This window comes from Musca autumnalis, unplaced genomic scaffold (genome assembly GCF_047663935.1).
Source record: "Musca autumnalis isolate F117 unplaced genomic scaffold, ASM4766393v1 scaffold_5, whole genome shotgun sequence".
NCBI lineage: Eukaryota > Metazoa > Arthropoda > Insecta > Diptera > Muscidae > Musca > Musca autumnalis.
Genome location: NW_027412088.1, coordinates 33,587,136 through 33,603,220, shown reverse-complemented (window position 1 = coordinate 33,603,220; position 16,085 = coordinate 33,587,136). Strand labels below are relative to the sequence as shown.

At 35.2% G+C, this 16,085-nt stretch overlaps 1 protein-coding gene across 1 annotated transcript; it reads right to left on the bottom strand.

Annotated features, from left to right (window-relative positions):
• Positions 1 to 337: 337 nt before the first annotated feature.
• On the bottom strand, positions 338 to 3,989 carry Spn55B (Serpin 55B). Its single transcript, XM_073957359.1, has 2 exons — positions 2,510 to 3,989; positions 338 to 845 (listed from the first exon to the last, which is right to left on the bottom strand). The coding sequence occupies exons 1-2, from the start codon at positions 3,365 to 3,367 to the stop codon at positions 570 to 572; spliced, it is 1,134 nt and encodes a 377-aa protein (XP_073813460.1). The 5' UTR covers positions 3,368 to 3,989; the 3' UTR covers positions 338 to 569.
• Positions 3,990 to 16,085: the final 12,096 nt, after the last annotated feature.

Genomic DNA, 16,085 nt, shown 5'->3' with positions numbered 1-16,085 from the left:
TTGCTCACCTCTTCGTATCATTCACCAAAGGTGACTTACATAGAGACTTTGCCGGAGATAACTTTAGCTTATGTTCCCGGGTTTAGGTTTTTATGGAAAGAAAAATTGGCCACGCACCCTTTTACGCCCACTTTATCAAAAATGTTATATCTACAAAACTACTGAATCAATTTTTCTGAATTTTACAGGGCATGTACAGGGATGAACCTCGGTGAAAATACAGCAACGCGGACTGCTAGTTAATAATATAATTGCTTTTCGATATCTGTAACAAAAGTTCATCATATGGAGACTTTGAAAACAACCGTTTTCAATAAATTATATTCACACCTTCATATTTTGAGAGACAATGATAAAAGCATTTCTTTTATTTTTTTATATTACTAATAAATTACTAAACAAATACAATATACAAAAAAACAACGGTAATAACTACTAAAGATTAACTACACATAAATATTTACATTAGAAATAAAACAATTTTATAATTGCACAACAAAAGAACAATAATAAAATATCCCTTCGAATATTTTATGTCATGGACGAATGCCTCTAACTTATAAGCTGAATTATTCTTCAGCTGGAGCATTAACAAAGGCACCAGCAAACAAAATATTTTTCTTATTCCAAATCCAATAGAAGAAAGGACGATCGGCAACAAATTGTAATGGCATCATCATCATGCGGGTCATCATAATCATACCAGTGGCGGCGGCAGCTTCTGAGCCTTCTTCATTGACTTCAATGGAAGCCTTGTGGAATACCTTGGAAATACTTAAACCTTCGGGATTTTCCAAAATGTTGCTGAAATCGGCATCATCACTGAAGGCCTTATTAATGCCCATCTGAAAAAAATACAAAATGATGTCATTTTAATATTGGATTGTTATCGGCGGTAAAAAAATTAATATGTTGTTGCTGCCTGTCAATGCTAAAAATTTAAGTCTAAACTTTAAATTGTAGGACTTGATTGTGTTATCTTGTGGTTAACAGAAGATAATGTTATAATCATATCGCTGTGCTACTATATTTTGGTGTTCCAAATTGGCTACCATTTCTTGACTTCACTCTTGTGAAAGTTTTCTTTCAAAGAGAGAGGTGGATTGATAAGATATTGAAACTATTTATAGAGACCTTATGCAAACTGATATCATTTCTTGCAATATGATTTTGCGTTCCTAGACGTTTTGTAGAACCTTCCATGCACAGAGTTATCACATCTCAGAGACACCCATACAACGAAATGTTTGTTCGAACTGTAGCATTTGCCTATTTATTACCTGATGATGATTCAAAAAACTAAGAAGTTAATATTATAGTGCCACTGTGGTGCAATGGTCATAAGATAACCGCACTTTGGTATTTAACTTATCTATCAAATAAGAATAATCTATGTATGTATATCAGAGAGGTCAAAATATGTTGGAGTTATATTCATAGTTACAAAGATTAGTCCAACCTTGTCCAGATTTACATTAGGCTATTTTCCTTGAGACAATTATTAATTTTTAGATGAGAGGTTGTGTTAAGAGATAAAGTGTTCCCATAAGCCTCGTCCCTTTCTCTAACAGTCTGAGAAATTCCACTATTGGCCAATAAGAATTTGGACTATGTTCTAATAAATTCATAGCTAATTTAATCTTAAAGAGAGAGTGAGAAAACTCACGGGGAATTTACGTTCACAATAACCCCATATATGTTTTGTTTTCATTTTTCGTTAGGAAACAGTTCCATAACCTCTTAACAATGTTTCATTACTCTTCTGTCAATTGACCTCAATTGAAAAAAAGCTTAAAAGAAAATTAACAACTCCTCCGGAAACAAAGCATTAACTACCACGCCATAGCAACCTATTCTTTCCATAGCTACACAGTTTTTCCTTATGTTACCATAAATGACCGACCTTAATTATGCCTGACCCATAGCAACATTCAAATGCATAGTACACATTAGGTCTATTCGAAAACTTTGTACAAATTTGTACAAAATGCTTGTTCAGTAAAAGATAACTGAGAAGTGCTTGCAAGAATTTGAAAGAACTTTTAATTGTGAAGTTATGGAACACACCTATTGCCTCACTTAAACACTTAGATAACACACCCGCCGCCATAAAATATAATTGCTCCACAAACATTCCAGGCGGGACATATTTTAATTTTTGGCTTAAGATGAGCTGAAGCATTAAGCTCGGATCGGGACCAAATTTTTTCCACAGGTACGTCTCGTTACCCTGATCACAAATATATATAACATTTATTGCGGCAGTCCATACTTCCCGAGATATGGGCCTCCGAAGTTCCCAAAATTCCCTTGTTAAATGTCGGCCACTTAGGGAAAATTTTTAGTTTAAAAGAAAATGTTGTTCCCGTTCCCTAGATTGGCTCCTGTCCATAGGAGAAAGTCTTAAATCCCCGGCCGAAGGCCGGCTATATAGGAAAAATTATAATTTTATCCGAGCTTAATGCTTCAACTCAACTTGCTCCTATTTTTTCACATTTCAAACACTCACCTCTTTCAATATGTCGGACAATTCAATGGAATAGTCAACCTTGAATTTAGGGAATTTCACCACAACTTCTTCGGTATTCATTTTTTCAGCCAAATCAACGAGATTAACTTCCTTCAGTTTCTCAGCCAAATCCTTAAGACCTTCACGTTCTTGGGGCAACATTACAAACATGCTCAAATCAGAATCCTTATAGGGCATTTCCAAAGCTGTGCAATTGTATTCTTCAAAATAGCCATAACCGAATTTTTCCTTTTGATTCATATAGTTGACCTTGACAGCTTCTTCTTCGGCAATCCAGAAATCATCTTCTTCAGTTTGACTTTCATCGAATTTCTTTTCCCATTCACCCTTGAAATGCATGGCATTCAAAAGTACCAAACGTGTGGTCTCATCCAAACAGTCGGGTGTAATTAAATTTGTGATTTTACCCTCTGTTTTCTCTTCTACCCAGGTGTTGATTTTCTCGGCAGCAGCTTCATTTTCAGCAAAGTTAACCGAATCAGCCTCAGCATGATAGTGTTCCTTGGTGGCAGCAGCATAATCTTCTTTAATTTCTTGTCCTTCTTGAACATAGATTTTATTGGCAATCTTCAACAATTCACTGTCCTTGTATTTTTCCAAAACGAATTGGAAAGTTTCAGCAACCTCGGGAGGGAAATTTGAAACATATTTCATGGCGGTGGCAATTTCATCGGCTGTCTCTTCCTTGGCACCGGCAAAGGCCAAAGCCAAACAGGTCTGCACAGAGAAGGGTGATACAATAATGTTTTCCTTGGTGGTGGCAGCTTGGAGCTTTTCGAAAAGTTCAACAGTGAATTGGGCACCGCCACGAGCGAATTGTAAATTGAAATCGAACATTTTTGTTTAAACGGGTTTTTACTTCTTCCGAATTTGAACTTGAATACAACTTTCCTTGACTAAAGTCAGTTATGGAATGGCCAATAAATATTATTTAACTTATAGCAAAAGTGAGTCTTCAGTTTAACGTCTCTGTGTGATTTGTTGGTGTGAATTCCAAAAACATGATAACAAATGTGTTTTCATATGGTGGTACTTGCGTCATGACTCATTCAAATGGTTTGTTTATCTTTATTTTGGCGGTACAAAAACAACAACTAGACATGGTTTTTAGAATACTCATGAAATGTTGTGCTCCCCACATTCATGTTGGGGAGAATTATTTGGGGAGCTCTCTCTATTAAATATAGGGGCTATTAATATTTTCATGTCGATGAGAATAGGCTCCCTCCTTCTCCTTTTGGTGGAATAATATTTTGGGACTCATTACAATTATTTGTTTATCTTTATTTCTGTTGTACAAAAACAAGTTTGTCCCCCCTTTATGTTGGGAGCTCCAAATTTGTTCATGTCCTCTCTACTCTCTGACATTTGGGGAAAGTACCGGCGTATCTCTTGATGTTTTGTTTTCTCAATACAATTTATTGAGAAAACACATAAAAATACCTACTTCAATTTACTAAAAAGTTGATATCTTATACCCTAGACAGACGGCAGTCTTAATTTGCATTAACAGCCTTAATTCAAATTAATTTGAACATTATCCCCTTTCTTAATGCACAAAATCAAAGGAAATTTAAAATGAATTAAGCAATTTCAATATGGCAATGCTGTTGAAAATCAATTGTCTTTTGTCAAATTTCCATGTTTAAGCAAATAAAAAGGGAAAGCAAATCAGCAATTTTCGCGTTTCTTCAAAATAAGTAGTGGTCTTTCGCGAGTAGAATAGCAACTAATCGTTTTTCACGCCTTTTAACAAATCTCTTTTTCAAATTTTTATTTTCACAAAAAATGCCATTACCCAACATACCAATTCTATCGAAAATTATATCTTCCTCAAATGTTTTTTAAAGTTTTGCAATATTTTTATAATATTAAAAAGACTCAAACATTTCGCGAATAAATTAAATTTTTTTTGCTTCATCGTGGTGAAAAGATCAAAGGTAGAAAGTGTATTTGTTTCGCATATTTTGGCGAACTTTTGTAAAGCTTTATGAAATGGTCTGCTGGGTACAAAGAAACAACACAAACAGCTGTTTCATAAATGCAGATACTATCGTCTGTCAGGGTGAAAAATTAATTCAAATTAGGACATTTTTAATGCAAATTAACTCTGCCGTCTGTCTAGGGTATTATCTGTAGAAAATCTAAATGTAGAAAATAAATTTGAAATTTTAGTTTAAAATTATAATTACTATTAGGTATTACTTGTAAAAAATACAAAATTTTGCTTAAAAAATTCCAACGTATAGTTTTGCTCTCTTTCTGCCCTTTTGCCTTTTGATTTAGAAGCAATAAAAAAAATAGTTCAATTTATCAAAAAATTGACATAATCTTATCTTTAGTAAAGGAATTTGCCATTTCAGATTAAAATGATGACAATCGCCATAATCAATGGTCATTTAAGCATAAAATTAATCATTTACAGTTATGAATAATATTTCAAAATAGATTTGACGCAAAAAAGTACCTTAATACTTATTGCACATGTACCTATATAATATGGGGTTCCAAAGTAGTTTTTTATTGAGGGGTTATCCCTAGTTGTGCAGACCAAAAAACATATTTTTTCATGTTTTTTTTTTTTAAAGAAACTATCAATATTTTTAAGTATTACTTTCTTTCATCTTGAAGAGCACATCTTGTACTACTTTTGGATTTTTCATTGAAAAATAACCCTACGAAACCTTTTGTTATAAAAACGTTTTGCGGTGCCAACGAATGCTCGATTTAACCTAAAGCCGATCTTCGTTTATTTTTGTGGGCGTTTTAAAAACCTAATCATTTTGGCTTTAAAAGAAATATAATTTAAACAAGTAAAAACGGTGTTAAGTTCGGCCGGGCCGAACTTGTTATACCCTCCACTAGTGTTGGGCAATCTCGTTCATTAAGCGGATCGATCTTTTTCATTCCGTTCACCAAAAAGATCCGGGTCGTTCACTTCGTTCGTTGACTCTTTTTCATTCAATGGTGGTGGTTTTCTGAAGGTGGTGGTGGTGATTTTGAATATGGACTAAAGAAGCAAAAAGAACCAGAGAAGCTAAAATAACGAGATGAACGATATGATCTACTGAACGACATGAGGTACTGAACGATATGACCTATTGAACGATATCAGCTAACTGAATCATTGATTGTGTGAGTTTGTTTGTATGCAGAAAAATGGTGTTGGTATTCTGAACGTGGTGGTGGTTTTGAATATGAACGAAAGAAGCTAAAAGAACGAGATAAAAGATATGATTTACTGAACGATATGAGCTAACTGAATCATTGATTGTTATGTGTGTGCAAATTTGTGATGCTTGCGCTAACGCAGCTTGTGTAAGTAGATTTTGTGTGTAAAGGTAATTATGGTGGCTCTGCTGCTAATTTTGTAAGCAGCAATGTCTTGGCCATCAGGGATCTAAATGAACGACATAAACGAATGTGCTGGATATGGATCCGCTCGGTATTTTCACGGAATCGTTCCTTGGAATCGGTTCGTTCAAGAACGACACAACTCTACCCTCCACCACAAGTTGTATTGAAGTAAAATAGAATGAATAGTTTCCTTTCGTGTATGACTTAGTCCATATTTACATTAGGCAATTTTCCTTGCGGCAATTGTTAGTTTGTAGGTGAGAGAGGGTGTTGAGAGGCAAAGGGTTACCATATGCCTTACCCCTCTCCATCAAACTGACAATTGCCGCAAGGAAAATTGCCTAATGTAAATATGGACTTTAAACCAAATTTCGGCAATTTCGGTAAAACAATGTGGAGCACGTCGATCTATACCGACAAATTTCTGACAGAAAGTTTTTAGACTCAAAGAAGACTAAATACCAAATATTTCGGTAAGAGAATGTGGCTAAAACAAAAAAAAAAAATACCGCAAATGAAGAAGAACGCTTCTATGGGGATATAGGAAGACCTGGACCTATACTGATAATACTGTTCTGGAATATTTTATAACCTCTTGGAAGACTAAATAATGAATTTCAGTCATTTCGGTGGGATATTGATCAAACGTGGACCTATACCGACGGATTTTATACGGGAATGGGGGCAATATGAAGGCGTGGACCTGTACAGACATATACCTGGGGAACAGTTTTATATCACCATTTCGGTGGAATATTCAGGCCACAACGTTCAAAATACCGAAAATCGGGAGGTACCGTTCTATGGGGCTATATGAAGGCGTGGACCTATACCGACAAATGTAAAGGGGAAGATTGAGTACTCCCAACGAAGTTTCAATACCAAATTTCAGCTATTTTGGGGTAATATTTAGGCCACAACCTTTAAAATACCTCAAATCGGGAGGTACAGTTCTATGGGGGCTACATGAAGTCGTGGAACTATACCGACAAATTTAGAGGGAGAAGTTTTATAGTCCCAAAAAAAAGGTTATATAACAAATTTCAGCCATTTCGGTGGAATATTGATGCCACAACCTTCAAAATACCGCAAATCGGGAGGTATCGTTCTATGGGGGCTGAATGTAGGCGTGGACCGATACCGACAAAATTCTGGGAGAAAATTGTATACCCACCACGAAGACTAAGTACCAAATTTCAGCTATTTCGGTGTGATAATCAAACTAAAACCTTCAAAATACCGAAAATCAGGAGGTACCGTTCTATGGGTGCTATATGAATGCGTGGACTTATACCAACAAATTTCAGGTGGAAAGTTCTATACACCCAACAATAACTAAATACCAAATTTCAGCCATTTTAGTGGGATAATGAAGCTAAAACCTCCAAAATACCGAATATCGGGAAGTACCGTTCTATGGGGGCTATATAAATGCCTATACTTATACCAACAAATTTCTGGTGGAAAGTTTTATACACCCAACGATAACTAAATACCAAATTTCAGCCATTTTGGATAGGACAATGAAGCTAAAACATTAAAAATACCGAAAATCGGGAGGTCCGTTCTATGGGGGTTATATCAAAACGTGGACCGATATTTCCCATTTTCAATACCAACCATCCTGCAAGTAATAAAAACTTCTCTACCAAATATTTACTCTCTATCTTTAAAATTGCGAGCTGTATCTTGATTTCAACAGACAGACAGACAGACAGACGGAAATGGTTAAATCGACATAGAATTTTATGCTGATCAATAACATATATACTTTATAGGGTCTCCGACGAATATTTCGATGTGTTACCAACGGAATGACAAATTTAATTATACCCTCCATATGGTGGAGGGTATAAAAATCGATTTTTAAAAAATTGTGATCTGTCAAAGTTGAACGTTTTTGTCTAAAAATCGGACAAAAAATTAAAAAGAAAAACCTGTCTCGCTTAAAGGCAAGATTTTTATGTATTTAATACGCTCACCAAAATATATGCAAATCGGTCCATTTGTTTTCGAGCTATGGTTGGCACCGACTTCAAAAATGTAATTTCGAGAAAAACGTGTTTTAAGTTGCACCTCTACACACAAAACACAAAGGGTCCCAGCAAAATGTTCGATGCCAAAGATGACATTCAATCATGGGTGCAAGTGATCTAGCATGTCATCTTTTTAGCATCTTCATCGATGAATTTTATATGAGCGTGGACCCCAAAAGATGACGTTCTTTTCTGGATCCTAAGCATGTCATTTTAACCAATGCGTTGACATGTCATTTCTACCAATGCTTCCCATGCTTTGACATGTCATTTTAACCAATGCTTTGGCATGTCATTTTCACCAACCCCTTGGCATGAAATTTTCATGTCTTGTTTGGAAAATGGAAATGCTGTATTGAAATATGGTTTTCATGAAAAACAAAACTCTTTATTAATTCAAACGAATTCATGAAATAACTACAATTAATTTATCAGTTTAGTTTTTCAAAAGTTTACATCCAAAATTGCAATGTAATCACCACCGCTGCAACGCAAAATATTACTTCCTCCGTTCTCCGCAACTGATATTCTTTCATCTTACAAAAGGTTTTTTCAATTATCTTCCCATCACCAGTTCAGATTTCGACATGGACTCCAAATGCACTCCTTTAAGTATTTTTTATTTCGTAAATTACTTTTATTTTATAATTTTGTTATTTTTTAACAACATTTTGGTAATTTATACTCTTTTGTTTAGTGACGGAAATATGTAGGGATCTACAACCCGGCTTGCTTTAGGGATCTCTAAGAACAAAATGTAACGAACGGAGAGGAGAGACTTTTTATGGAAAATACCATTTATGCCATGATGAAATTATAAGGTGGCGTAAAACGACCAGCTGATTGGTTTCAATCTGTCAATTTTGTTGTTATTGTGAATAATTTGTATGAAAACGTAAACAAACATTTTGACATATTGAAGAATTTTCGGCCAAAATAGAGTTGTTGTTGTGCTACTTACGTGACCTTATAAATAGATCTTGATTTATGCTTAATTAATTTATTTTTAATTGTTTCTTTCCAAAAGTAGTTTCTTCTTTATTTTCAGATTCTTGTTCCTTTTCGTTTCGTTTCAAATTCCAAGAAGCGAGATTTGATTGATTTCATTCTATGTCAGATTTAGAACAGACAAGGGAACTTTTAAAATAGCAATGTGTGCAGTCCGATTCTATTTTTAGCTCGATGGTTGGGACTTCATATAATACCAACTGTTTAGAAGTTTTAGTTGTTTGATATGCAGGAAATTTAAGACAACATCACGACGACAGTTCTAACAACTTTGGTCTGTTCCAGAAACTGCAAGAATATACTTTTTTTTACTACGATAACAATTTTTCCTTTATGTTATCGGAAAAAATAGTAAAAATTAGTAGATTTTTGCAGTACTGGAACATACCAAAATGAAAATAAACAGGTGTGTAATAAAAACACAAACATCATCTCTATTGGAGCGATGGAATGGGTACAAATGCTGATGAAAAGATCGGATCTTTCACGACTTCCTTTGCATTGGTTCAAAACCAATGAAAAGATCGGATCTTTCACGACTTCCTTTGAACCAATGCAAAAGATGACATGAAATCACGTCATCGCAAAGAACCCATTCCGTCAAATTTTGCTGGGGTCGCGTTCACTTTGAACGGTCATATCTCAGCCAATTTTGCTCCGATCGATCTGAAATTTTTGCGGCATACATATACTACCTGTGCTTCCATGGTAGAACAAACTAGATAAAGTAAATACTACAACAAATTCAACTCAACAAAAACCACATTGAAATTTGTTTTTGTTTGTAATGTTAGTGTCATCGGTAAATGTAAACAAAATAAGGAAATGTCTAATCAAATATTTTTCAAAAAACAAAAAATTTTTAGTATATCGAACGAACTTGAATCGTCTTAAGGCCTCGTCATATAAGATGATTTCTGGCTTAATTCATTAAGTTGTATGTTCTTCTGGCTTTATGTCAAAAGTCAAAGCATACGAAAATCGTGTTTCAGCACACATTCAGCCGCGTAGGGTTGCCGCATATCTACGCGGTTGAATGTGTGCTGAAACACGATTTTCGTATGCTTTGGCTTTTGACTTACAGTCAGTTTATGTATGTCGATAATAGTACGTTTATATATAACCGGATTTAACAAACCCACTGGGTTTCAAATGTCAATTCCTTTGTGTATACGTCAAATAAATCCTCATTCAGAAGGTTAACCCTGCAAAAGGCTATAATATAAACATGGCCTAAGAAAATGAATTCGTAAGAAACACTGAAATTTGTTTTTTGTTTTGAAGCAAAAGCAAAGGAAATAATATTTCCAAAACTAAAGTTTGGGTGTGTTTCATGAGCACACATTTTCGTTTCGAAATACATAAACAGGCCATTGAGAACATGCAACTTAATGAATTAAGCCAGAATTCCTCTAATGTGACGAGGCCTTTAGCGAAACAGGCCATTAAAATTAATTTATGCTATGTTTACATTTAAGAAATCCACTTGATTTCAACTGTCAATTCCATTGCTCAAACGTCAAATGAAATCCAATAGATTTCAGATGAGTTTTCATTTGACGTATACACAATGGAATTGACAGATGAAATCGAGTGGATTTCGTAAATGTAAACATAGTATTACTTGGTGTTGGCAGGAGTTTTTAGAGCTTTTGATCATTATCCAGGAAGTATGGACAGTACAATGTTTTGTACATTTCCGTTTTCTGAATGCATCGGATTTCAGGGGTGAATGGCAATAGAAATTCGATCCATAAAAATTAATCAAATGAAGTCCAGCTTATGTGTAAACAAAGTGAATTCCGTTTTGGCTATATACCAAAATATGAAAGTGAGCCTTTGGAAATACTCTATACTCGGCTTTAAGTATATTTGTTTTGTTGCCCACCAAAGGAGCTTTACGACCAGGAGACATACATGTGGCCACGAAATTCATTATATCGATGTAAATAGGATCAAAAGGAGTGTATGTGATAAAATTTTAAAACGATCATCGAACAGGTCTTAAACTGAACATAGTTGATGGCAGGGGTTTTTAGAGCTTTTGGAAGGAAGTGAGTATGGAATTACAAAAAATTCTACCTTGGTAGAAGGAGTCGCGAAGACAACCTGCAGCAAAAAAAAAAAACAAACGATTCGAATCATGTCTTTTTGTGAAAATTGTGGTCCCAGGGAGTGAACCGATATAGTGCATATTCGAAACTAATTTAATATGTTTGCAAGAAATGTTACTATGTTAAAAGTTTAGACCAAAACGGTTACTCCCTTCGTACCATTTCAGCGAATATTTTTGAACTTTTGTGGGGATGGTGAATAAAAATTAGGATCCAGTTGATCTATTCGAGAGTTATAGTGCACAACAATCGTTTATAACTCCATATTATTTGAAAGTGATTTCGTCCAAACACTCTTGGAGTCTATTCTGACGATTATCATTATTTCGATACCCTTGTTAGACTATAGGCTGCCGGGGGTACGAAAATAAAATGCAATTTGCTCACATACTATTCACACATAAACTCTAAAATGTACGATGCAGGAAGAACAACAGTATGCCAACATTTGTTTTGACTTTTTTTTAAATAAACAAAACTAATTTCAGTGCTAACAGGAAAACTTTGTATTCAATTACTAATTAGAGCAATTTTGTATTTTCTTTGGTACAGATTAGCTATTTGTATGGAAGTGTGAAATGACATTTGAAAGTTTTTTGTGAAATGTTTGATTATTAAGAGGCGTAAATCATTGATGGGTATTGCATTTTTAAATTTAACAAATTGACATAAGATAAACAATTGTTTGCAACAAATAAAAACGAATACGTAATGATATATATGCCATTTTAAGGCGTTGGAGAAACTAACTTTTTATACCTTCGACCATAGGATGGGGGTATATTAAGTTTGTCACTCCGTTTGTAACTACTCGAAATAATCATTGTAGACCCCACAAACTATATACAGTTGAAACTCGATTATCCGTGAATCGATTATCCGGGAACCTCCATTATCCGGGATAAATAAGAAATGTTGGTCTTTTTTCCATTTCCTATATTTTTCGTTATAAACTTTATTATCCGGGAATAAAAGCTCAATTTCCAATAAATTTAATTACGCAAACAAAAGATAATCAAAAGAAAACTGGAAATTCTCCCATATTACACAAAAATGGTATTACAAAAACCATGGGACAAAGTAAATTCAGATGAATCTGAAGATGGTATTATGTATCCTTCTAAAATTTTGTAGATTACCTTTAACAAAAATTACTGTCTCTATTATTACACTGTGCAACATTTTTGAGCCAATCGCGTGCAAACAACTTCTGTTCAGAATTTTATGAAAGTAGAGGACCAATAGGCAAAAACCATATTTGGGTTTTGTTTTCTTAGATCGGGTTCGGTTTTTATGGCTTCATCTAAACATGGTTAAAAATCGAATTTTTAAAACAAATCGGGGCTGTATCTCTGAAACCAATACGAATCTTGTTTTGACATCTGCAGCAAACTTGTAGATAAGAGCAAGAAGAGAATATTTGGAGGAATAGTGAACTCGAAAAACTGCATTTATTGCCTCAAATTTTATAATATATCTAAAAATTCTATAATTTGTGTATATTTCGCGTGTATCTCCCAAAATGTTAAATTTTTCTTAATGTTACCTTTTGGGAAAATATTCTTTGGAATGTAATACACAACTCTTCAGAACATTATATTGTTGTAAAATGCCTCTTTCGCCTTGTTTATAGCAAATTTTTCAACAACAATTTGGTAAATATTTCAATTACTCATTGAAATCCCCAACATGAGAATAAACAGCCCGTGTGAACATTGTTTGAAATAAGTTTTGTAAAAGGTATGTTATGAAATACCCCTTAAACAACGTGAAATAACAATTTTAGAGTTTCAGAATATTCTGAAGAATTGATGGTCACATTATTTGAAAAACTTTTACAATGGTTACTTGTTTCAACTTCCAACAGTTCAGTTGTTACTGACCAGAATTTCAGAATTTATGTAAACTTTTCTATATTTTAACGAGTTTGATGAGCTAGATGCAGCTTTTCCTTGTTCATCTGTTTGACACATAAGTTCTACTACTTTAGGGCTACAATATGCTGAAGACTGCAAAGCAAAATTCTTATTAGTTTCGGAGATAAGGATCCGATCACTCTAAAAAAGGCTCAGTTTAGGTCGGTTTATATGAGGCCATAAAATCTAAACCCGATCTAAGAACACAAAACCCAATTAAGGTTTTTGTAGTCTCAATATGTACTTTCAGAAAATGTCCATTAGAAGTTGTTTGCATTTCCAGTGTTGCACAGTGTTATTGTACAATACTATGCCATTATTACTTAAAAATATGTTCAAAAACTGCATAAAAACATTGCCTCCATTATCCGTGAAAATCGATTATCCGTAATGCCTCCGGTCCCGACCATCACGAATAATCGAGGTCCGACTGTATATTCTTGATCAGCGTGCAATTCTACATCGATATAGCCATGTCCGTCCGTCTGTCCGTCTGTGGAAATCAATCTAGCGTCCGAACGGATTGACGTAGGTGGATGAAATTTTGGGAAAATCTATTATTTGTACGTAGGACTTTTGGTATTGAAAGCGGGCTATGTAGGTCCACGCTTTCGTATAGCCCCCATACAAAATGACGCGTGACGCGTCGTCGTTTTAAGGAATTTTTAAGATATTTGTCCCATTTTACCACCGAATTGGCTATAATTTGGTATTTTGTGTCTCCAGAGGCCAAAAAACATTCCTACCAAAGTTGATTTATATAGGTCCACGTTTTGGTATTACCCCCATATAGCGCCCCATATAAAGTACGCGTCATTTTAATATATTTTGAATGTATTAGTCCCATTTGACGACAGAATCGGTTGTAACGTAGTATTTTGTGTTTCCAGAGGCTAAGAAATATTTCTTCCACAAAATGTTTATATAGGTCCACGTTTCGATATAGTCCCCATAGGACGATATCTCCCGATTTTCGGTATTTTGAAGGTTTTGCCCTCATTATCACACCGAGATGGCTGAAATTTGGTATTTAGTCTTCGTTGGGGGTATAGAACTTTCCCCCAGAAATTTGTAGGTATAGGTCCACGCCATCATATAGCCCCGATAGAACGGTACCTTCCGATTTTCGGTATTTTAAAGGTTGTGGCCACATTAATCCACCGAAATGGCTGAAATTTGTGGTGGAGGGTATAAAAAGTTCGGCCCGACCGAACTTAACGCTTATCCTACTTGTTTAGTCTACGGACTTCATGAATTCCTGCATACATAATTATACCCTTCACCATATGGAGGGTATAATTAAATTTGTCATTCCGTTTGTAACACATCGAAATATTCGTCGGAGACCCTATAAAGTATATATATTATTGATCAGCATAAAATTCTATGTCGATTTGACCAGGTCCGTCTGTCCGTCCGTCCGTCTGTCTGTTGAAATCAAGATACAGCTCGCAATTTTAAAGATAGAGAGTCAAAATTTGGTACAGAAGTTTTTATTACTTGCAGAATGGTTGGTATTGAAAATGGGATATATCAGTCCACGTTTTGATATAGCCCCCATAGAACGGTACCTCCCGATTTTCGGTACTTTTAAAGGTTTTAGCTTCATTATCCTACCAAAATGGCTGAAATTTGGTACGTAGTCTTCTTTAGGGATATAAAACTTTCCCTCAGAATTTTGTCGGTATCGGTCCACACCTTCATATAGCCCCCATAGAACAGTACCTCCGGATTTTCGGTATTTTTAAGGTTTTAGCTTCATTATCCTACCAAAAGGACGTAGGTTGGTACGTAGTCTTCTTTAGGGGTATAAAACTTTCCCGCAGAATTTTGTCGGTATCGGTCCACACCTTCATATAGCCCCCATAGAACGGTACCTCCCGATTTTCGGTATTTTGAAGGTTTTAGCTTCATTATCCTACCAAAATGGCTGAAATTTGGTACGTAGTCTTCTTTAGGAGTAAAAAAACTTTCCCCCAGAATTTTGTCGGTATCGGTCCACACCTTTATATAGCCCCCATAGAACGGTACCTCCCGATTTTCGGTGTTTTGAAGGTTTTAGCTTCATTATCACACCTAAATGGTTGAAATTTGGTACTTAGTCTACGTTGGTGGTAGAAAACTTTCCCCCAGAACTTTGTCGGTATCGGTCCATGCCTTCATATAGTTCCCATAGAACGGTACCTCCCGATTTTCGGTATTTTGAACGTTGTGGCCTCAATATTCCACCGAAATGGCTGAAATTTGGTATTTAATCTTCTTTGGGGGTACTCAAACTTCCTCTTTAAAATTGTCGGTATAGGTCCACGCCTTCATATAGCCCCCATGGAAAGGTACCTCCCAATTTTTCGTATTTTGAAGGTTGTGTCTTCAATTTTCCACCAAAATGGCTGAAATTTGGTATTTAGTCTTCAATGTGATATAAAACTGTTCGCCAGAAAAATGTCTGTACAGGTCCATGCTTTCATATTGCCCCATTTCTGACTAAAATTCGTCGGTATAGGACCACGTTTCGATATAGCCCCCATAGAACGATACCTCCCGATTTTCGTAATACTGAAGATTGTGACGACAATATCCAACCGAAATGGCTGAAATTCGTTATTTCGTCTTCCAAGAGTTATAAAATATTCCAGAAGAGTATTATAAGTATAGGTCCACGTCTTCCTATATCCCCATAGAAGCGTACTTCTTGATTTTCGGTATTTTTTAAGTTTTAGCCACATTCTCTTACCGAAATATAGGAAATTTGGTATTTAGTCTTCTTTGAACCTAAAAATTTTCCGTCGGAAATTTGTCGGTATAGATCGACGTTTTGAAAAAGCCCCCATAGAATGGTGCCTCACGGTGCCACGTCTTCCTATATCCCCATAGAAGCGTACTTCTTGATTTTCGGTATTTTTTATGCTTTAGCCACATTCTCTTACCGAAATATAGGAAATTTGGTATTTAGTCTTCTTTGAGCCTAAAAATTTTCCGTCGGAAATTTGTCGGTATAGATCGACGTTTTGAAAAAGCCCCCTATAGAATGGTGCCTCACATTGTTTTACCGAAATTGCAGAAATTTAGTATTAAGTCTTCTTCATACACAAAAGGAATTAATTATTCCATTTTACTTCAATAC